The sequence below is a fragment of the Protomyctophum parallelum genome (genome assembly GCF_964188405.1).
Source record: "Protomyctophum parallelum genome assembly, chromosome: 20".
NCBI classification, from domain to species: domain Eukaryota; kingdom Metazoa; phylum Chordata; class Actinopteri; order Myctophiformes; family Myctophidae; genus Protomyctophum; species Protomyctophum parallelum.
The window spans coordinates 31,116,337-31,123,761 of record NC_139718.1 but is presented as its reverse complement, the minus strand read 5'-3'; the positions used below and the strand labels follow the sequence as shown (position 1 = coordinate 31,123,761).

Here is a 7,425-nt window from a genome sequence, read left to right as displayed (position 1 = left end):
TAGTAAACTAACAAAGGAATATTGTGATTCCGCAACCCACAAATGGGTCCTGACCCAGCGTTTGGGAAACAGTGGTTTAGGGAGCTGAAGAGTCTGGTCAAGAGAGTGAAAGAGGGAGCGGAGAAGGAAACTGAATGGATTCAGTGACTCCAGTAATAAAACTGGTACAAGATTGCAGAGAAAGATAAATAAAATGGCAGTCAGGTGAGACAAAAAGAGTGACAGAGCAATACGAGAAACAGAGAGATAGGGAGAGAAGGCGGAATGCAGAGTGCAAGGTGAAAGATATATGACAGAGGGAGAGTGGGAATGAGAGGCTAGGAAAGCGAAACCGAAAGAAGAGAGTGTGTGTATGAAAACGGTGGCAGGTGAAAGGGGGAACGAGAGTGGGAATGAGAGGCTAGGAAAGCGAAACCGAAAGAAGAGAGTGTGTGTATGAAAACGGTGGCAGGTGAAAGGGGGAACTAACAGGTGAAGCATATATGAGAGTCAGACCAGTCCAACAGGTGCAGCTGTAAAGAAGAATAATCGGATAAGAGAGAGAGAGCAGGAGGAGGAGAGAGTGAAGGGGAGGGGGGGAGAGAGTGCCGACAGGCAGGAAGTGAGACGAATGTTCGGTCTCTGGCTTCTGTCCGCTGACAATGAGGTGAAGACAACCAGAGGAGCGTCCCGAAGACAACAGTGAGGTGAAAATCCTCCTAAAAAGAAAAAAAGAAAAGGAAAATAAAGAAAGAAAGATATTCTGTCCAAGGCACAGGACGTACTCTATCCCAGCTGTATTTCATGAGCAGCAGGACGTACTCTATCCCAGCTGTATTTCATGAGCAGCGCAGCAGAGTTGATCAAAGCCGAGGTATTCTCCAAACATCCTGTGAAGCTGCAGAGAACATCCAGCAGAATCCCCTTTCGCTGGGGTCGGGGGGTTGATTGAGCGTTTCCCGTTTGTTTTTTTTAATAGCTCTTAATGAGAAACTGTGAACCTGACTACTTCCAGGTACTACTTGGCCTGGAACTGTAAAACATCCACATTCAAACTAGAAGTGTGTCCTCTCCAAAGACTGGAAGGAGGATTAATTACCCTCCACACAGCAGACCAGGAGGCAACTGTTTGGCTTAAAGACTTTGCATTCGCTAAATAAAAAATAAAATTCAAACAAGGATTTTTTTGAGCTGTCCACAAATGTAAAAATCTGCATCGAGTACGGAACAGTTAGCTACCTTCATGGTGAAAACTGTAGAATAAGATTGAAGTCTGCACATTACAAATTGCACCCAAAATCATCATTTCATAATGTACTTTTTCCTTTCCTAGAAATGTAGTGGAAGTAAAAGTAAAATAATTTAATAATAATTTAGTTTTGAAAAGTAGCGGAGTGAAATTCAAGTATCCATAAATATATAGCCTACAACTTATTTAAGTAAAGTACAGATATTCAACAAATGTACAGTAATTACAGTACACTCAAGTAAATATACTTTGTTACTGTGCACACTTTGTTACTGTGTACCGCTGGTGGACACAATAGAGATGGATTTTTAAATATACCAGAGTGTCTGACTCAACAAATTGACTTAACATATGTCTTGAAGTAAAATGAGCTAATTCCATACAGCCTCCATGTATAAGCCTGTTGACGTGTTTGCCCTTGAGTGTTTCATTGTCAGGCATCTCATTGACAAATTAATTTAGTCCTGGGGGAGCATTCATTAACTAGCTCATCCATCTTTCAGCTTCTCCGTCAGCTGAAAGGTAAAAAGTTGGAGGTTCCTGAAAAACAATCATTGGTGTGCTGAATGTGCATGTATGTAGAGCAATATTTTGGTATGGTATTTTACTGGTACGGTACAATACCAGTATAAAAGAAAGTGCCCCTCGGGGCACAGGTCTCCACCAGGCCAGGTCAGGTTGTGGCCTCCTGGTGGAGCTATAATAGGCCAATGTGAAACGGGTGCCATTTGTTCTTTCACCATTGATGGCAATTGGATGCTTTGAGGCAATTTGTTCCAAAAATTTGTTTTGCAAAAATCCACCTGTTGGTGGCGCTATAAGAGGCCAATGTGAAAAGGGTGGGATAGATTCCTCAGCCTAGTAGGAAAGTCTGTGAATTAGGACATTAGGATTGATGGATTAGAATGGAATATGAAATATCGGACAGATCCATCTTGAACACATGCCTATAGAGTGTAACGATTCGCGGGATTTTTGGGCAGAATCTGGACGAGTAATATAAAACAAAATGTTTTTCAAAGATCAACCTCCTGGTGGCGCTATAACATTTCCGTTCTGGAAAATTTGGGGCAGAGGTTCATCATTGGCAAGTAGCAGCTAAATGTAGCCAAAACACTAGAGCCAATCGACAACAACGGGAGGTATGATTAAATCTAACGCGACTAGCGACGGGACCACGGTGGGCCGTCTAACACTCTAACACATGATCTTTTCTTAGAATTGGAGGGGATGATTTAGATCAAGATTTATTAACGTTTTAAGATTTTAGGTCTCGTCGGAAAAACAGGGGGGGGGGGGGGGGGGACACTTTCGATGACGTCCCACTGTCACGCAACATTGAATGTTGCGCAACAGGCGCTCCTAGGCTGTGGAGCGATGCGATCGGCTTTGATATCAATAAACTTCGTCTTTTTGATAAAACTTTGTCCTGGACGCTGGGTGCTACTAATTGAAAGGACGGTGAACTTCGTCCTGGGCGATCGGGGTGTTAACGGTGCCGGAGATTAGCTGTTCACAGACGGACGGACACACGGAATAACATACTCTCTCCCCATGCCTTCGGCCTGGTGGAGACAATAATACCAATCTATGGTATAGTATGGTGTTGTGTGTCTTTAGTGTGTTGTGTACCATGTTACTGAGGCCCTGTCCAAATTAACTGACAGAATGTATTGAATTCAATGGGAACCAAGTGGACAAAACACTACATTTGAATGATTACAAATGTCAAGGGCTATATGTCACGACGTTGGTCTTCCATCACTCATGCACTTTGAACACTTTAGTTGTTGAGCATACAAAGAATACATGTTTTCAAGTCTCTGTCTAAGGAGTCATCCTTATATCTTTCATCACTTTCGTTCCTCTACATCAGCACCACCATGATACCACCATACCACCAGCATAATGCTTCTACAAAGTACTGCTACATACTAACACAAGGAAGTCGACTGTCATTCTTATATCATTATATCATTTTGTGGCGCATTATTTTACCTGGGATGTACCGTAACCATACCTTCTTCATCCCAGTTGAATAAGTGGAATTTTGACATGACAATAATCCTGCTAGTGTTTCAGTATTGAATTTGTGAACATGTCATTTACGCGGTAGACTGTACCGGAACGGTGCTATCTCTGGATTATGGCTGGCCTGGGCTCGAAAAGGTTATCCCTGTCACAATTTGTTCTTTTTTTTTAGCAGGGATGGCCCCAATGGGCCCTTTAGTTATCAGTTCATTCATTGCAGTTTACTGTAAATTGAAACCTACTTATGGCTCTGGGGCGTGGTTTTGTTTTCCCTCCACAGAATATAAAAAAGAACTGGTTCAATGCAAGTCATTCCTCCGAGGTAGATCCAGAGATATAGTCATGGCCCCAACACTGGTAAGTGAATTCCTGTTTTTGTACTATTGTTATTCACACAGCTACTGAACTGCTTGTACAATCAATCTGAAGTATTGTTCAGTGTGTACACCAACATGAACATTGTCTACATTACAATGTTTGCCTACAATTGCCAGTCCTTTGCCATACAGTGCCGCCTACAATTTGATATTTGTTCATTATTTGGGAGAGAAAACAGTCTCTTCAAATGAATATATTACATGTGAAATTGTATAAAATTAGTCTTTGTACATACTGCCATGATTCAATTCAAGCCTATGCCACAACGATGTGAAATTATGTAAGACCATTGTCAGGTTTTTCACTTAAACTATGAAAAATGAAAAAACATGAAAACAAATGGTGAAAGTACTCCGATTCATTTACTCAATTAAAAAGGTATAATATCACAATGTAGAAATAAGATGTAAAGTAAAAGTCCTACATAATATTTTTGTGCAAAATGGTCTATTTCCATTAGAAATGCAATTATGTGTTCATCACTTTAATGATGCAGCTGGTAAAGTTGGTGCTGATTTTATTTACAGTACTTACATGCTGCTGGGTAGCTTAACGCATTATAAATATTACATCACACAAAAATAATTTACATAGTTTTATGTTAATATTCTAAATCTGAAAGTGTAACTAAAGTGTAAGTTGAGTAAAAAGTACAATATTTGTCTCTATGATGTAGTGTATGAGTAGAATTATCAAAAATGTAAATACTCAAGTAAAACACAGAGTAACAGAAAGTTGTACAGTAACTGAGTAAATGTACTTACTGTTACTTACGTTTACACCACTGCACAAAAACAACTTTAAATGGTTACATTGACATATATTGGCAGGAACAAGAAGTTCACAAACAAACCAATCACTATGCAAATTTGGTATGGTGCAAAGGAACACATGACATGAGGCGGGAGTGTTTGCTAAACTGGTCAACTATGTCATATTTGTTCAATAGGGCCTAACATTTGCAAATGTTAACAGCGTTACGAATTATTTGAAATAAAATTTCTGATAATGTTCATGCTTCTTTTTTAGTTTGAGAAGGAGCCTAAACCCGGTGATCTGATTGAGATCTTCAGGGGACTGTATCAGCACTGGGCAGTCTATGTTGGACACTATGAGGTCATTCACTTGATGCCACCCTGTGAGTCTTTTTTCTACTAGCCAGTAGTTAATTAGTTAATATGACAACAAAAAGCCATCGTGAAATCAGAAGAAAATCTAATTTGCTGTTTCAGTTGGCCCCTTGTAGTGAGTAAACTGCAGAGCGAGAAGGTCTATAGAGCGTCGCAGTCCCGCCCCCTTTCATGACGACGCCAGGCCCAGGAGATAATTCCCAAAGCATTTTTCCCATATACATTTAAAAACATATTTATTTAAAGACCTTATAAGCGTCATACAAAGCCAACTTGAGTTGTGACAAATCATGACAACAAACACAATATTTTGGACCAAACAAATAATTACAAAGAAGAACAACTAAAAAAAAGTGTTGTAACCTGCCGTTTTCTTCTTTTTTCTAATTATTTGTTTGGCCCAATAAATTGTGTTTTGTTGTCATGATTTGTCACGACAAGAGTTGGCTTTGTATGAGGCTTAAACGGTCTTTAAATAAATACTTTTTGAAACGGAGAATCATTTCCTGGGCCCTGGTAGGGTCCTGATAGTAACACAACACCTACAATGATAACGTAGTCTCTCTACTAAAACACTTAATTACGCCCTATTTTGTACTTTGTCGTGCGTGTGGTGAAAAACGCTGATATACTGAACTTTGTAGGGTCTGCTATTTTTATTATTTTATAAAGACATCCCCAAAATGGTGATGCCAGGTTTAAAGTGGTTATGTTGTTTACTGGTCTGACTACCATCTTCCACTCTCCCCCACCTTTCAGCCGAAGAGGAGGGTGGCGTGGGCCGCCTGTATTCACTTATTCATGATCAAGCGCAAGTGAGGTGCCAGAGATTGTGCGACGTGGTTGGCTCCGACAACTTCCAGGTTAACAACTTGCTGGACGAACGGTACTCGCCCTTCGAGCCTGGTTTCATCATCAGAGCGGCCCGGAGACTGGTGGGGCAGATACGACCTTACTGCGTCGCCTCCAACAACTGTGAACACTTTGTCACAGAGCTAAGATACGGCAGGCCAGAGTCTCGGCAGGTGGGTATCACAGCACATAGCTGTCCAGGCTGCATTCCTTACAGCAGGATAGATGCAACTACACCACAGTGTACAATATTACATGAATACTGCCATCTTTATAAAAAGCTAAATAATTATATAATTTAACTGTACAAATGGACCCAAATAGACCCAGCGTAAAGCTTCCATCCCTTATGTTGTTCAGTGGAGGAAGCTAAGCCCTAAAACCATCATGAGATTCATGACAGGATAATACCGTCGTGATACTGTACACCAAGGGTCTGCACCTGCCATTCATTTTGACAAGACACTGATCAAACACGTTGCAGTGATCGTTGCAGTGAAGCAGATGTGATTGTCAGTATTTCAAGGAACTGCAGATGATTAGTGCAATGATTCGCCTGTTTTCACACCAGACGATTGCCAAGCTGCCAAGCACATCTGCTACTACCAGCATGTTTTTGTTGCAGCTGTACTCGACTAACTTTGTGAAACTTCCGATAGTTTATTAGCATGACTGTCAAACAGAAACTGTTTTGCCAAGCCAAATGTCAACTATTTCAAATTGAGTTATCTGTTTGAGGATCATTTGTCTCAAAGAAGCCTTCATGTCCTATAAGATCATACTATACAGTACATATTTACCATTGCCATCCCCGGGGGATATCAAACCCATAATCCTTCCAGGGCATGTGACTTGCAGACCTTTAAACATGAACCGCATGAGCCATTCAAATGCAAACATAGAGACAAACCTCATTATGTTCAGTTTAAAAGGTGTACATACATCTGAAGAACATAATGTTAAAGTAAACAACAGAATAAAACACACTTAACTGTTGCAAGTTGCAACCCTATAATTGTCTATGTCAAATTAGAAGATAAGCGCATAGAAGTGTATCAGAAATATGTAAAGAGATCAGAATGTGTCTTTAACCCTCACTTGTATGTATATTATGCATATTCAGGTTCGTGTAGCCTGCACGGAGGTTGCAATAGGAGGTGTTGCTGTTGTGGGAGCAGTAGCGTTTGGGGCCCTTCTCTTTCGGGCCCTGCTAAAAGATGACAACAAAGATAATCACAGGAGAGGTCATCATCACCGATGGCAATGAAGCCGCTTGAGAAACTGGTGGTACCAATTCTCTGTTCCAGATGCCGTTGCATACGTCATCTCTATCACCACGGTGCTGGGAGACTTTTCTTTGACTTTTCTGTTTTTGTTGAGGGGCGCTAGCCACTCTATGCCCAGCTTTGTATGTTTGTATGAATCATAGCGATGATTTGATTGGCTGATCACCCCATAGTGATGATTTGATTGACTGAGCAAAGTTTATAGAGGATAAAAAGTGAGGACAGAAAAGTGAAGACGTCCACATGACGCCTTTGGACGCCTCTCCCTGGTGGCCAAGATTGCCAATGGCGCCTTTGGACGCCTTTTTGAAAAAAATCAATATATATATATTTTTTTAAATTGAGTGGTGCAACCACTCCTACAACCAGCCAGCAATATCCGTGTGTATCATGTATCATGAGCACGAGTGGTGTGCGCATGCGTGAAATTAGAACACGGGGTAATGCTGCGTGCATGCATTTATTAATACCAGTAGGGGGTGCCAGAAACAGAGAGAGGGGTAGTGCTGAGAGAGAGAGA

The 7,425-nt window shown here is 41.0% G+C and overlaps 1 protein-coding gene across 1 annotated transcript; it reads left to right on the top strand.

The window, feature by feature from the left end:
* The first annotated feature begins 3,559 nt into the window (after positions 1-3,559).
* On the top strand, positions 3,560-7,114 carry LOC310877412 (phospholipase A and acyltransferase 3-like). The gene is made up of 4 exons (XM_083791246.1): positions 3,560-3,616; positions 4,667-4,775; positions 5,527-5,792; positions 6,743-7,114. Exons 1-4 carry the CDS (start codon positions 3,602-3,604, stop codon positions 6,884-6,886), a joined length of 534 nt encoding a protein of 177 aa, XP_083647372.1. The 5' UTR covers positions 3,560-3,601; the 3' UTR covers positions 6,887-7,114.
* Positions 7,115-7,425: the final 311 nt, after the last annotated feature.

Excerpts from the sequence above, each read along its gene's own strand:
- LOC310877412 (XM_083791246.1), top strand. Across the intron at positions 4,776-5,526 it reads CATTCACTTGATGCCACCCT|CCGAAGAGGAGGGTGGCGTG; the intron begins GTGAGTCTTTTT and ends CCCACCTTTCAG. Across the intron at positions 5,793-6,742 it reads GCAGGCCAGAGTCTCGGCAG|GTTCGTGTAGCCTGCACGGA; the intron begins GTGGGTATCACA and ends ATGCATATTCAG.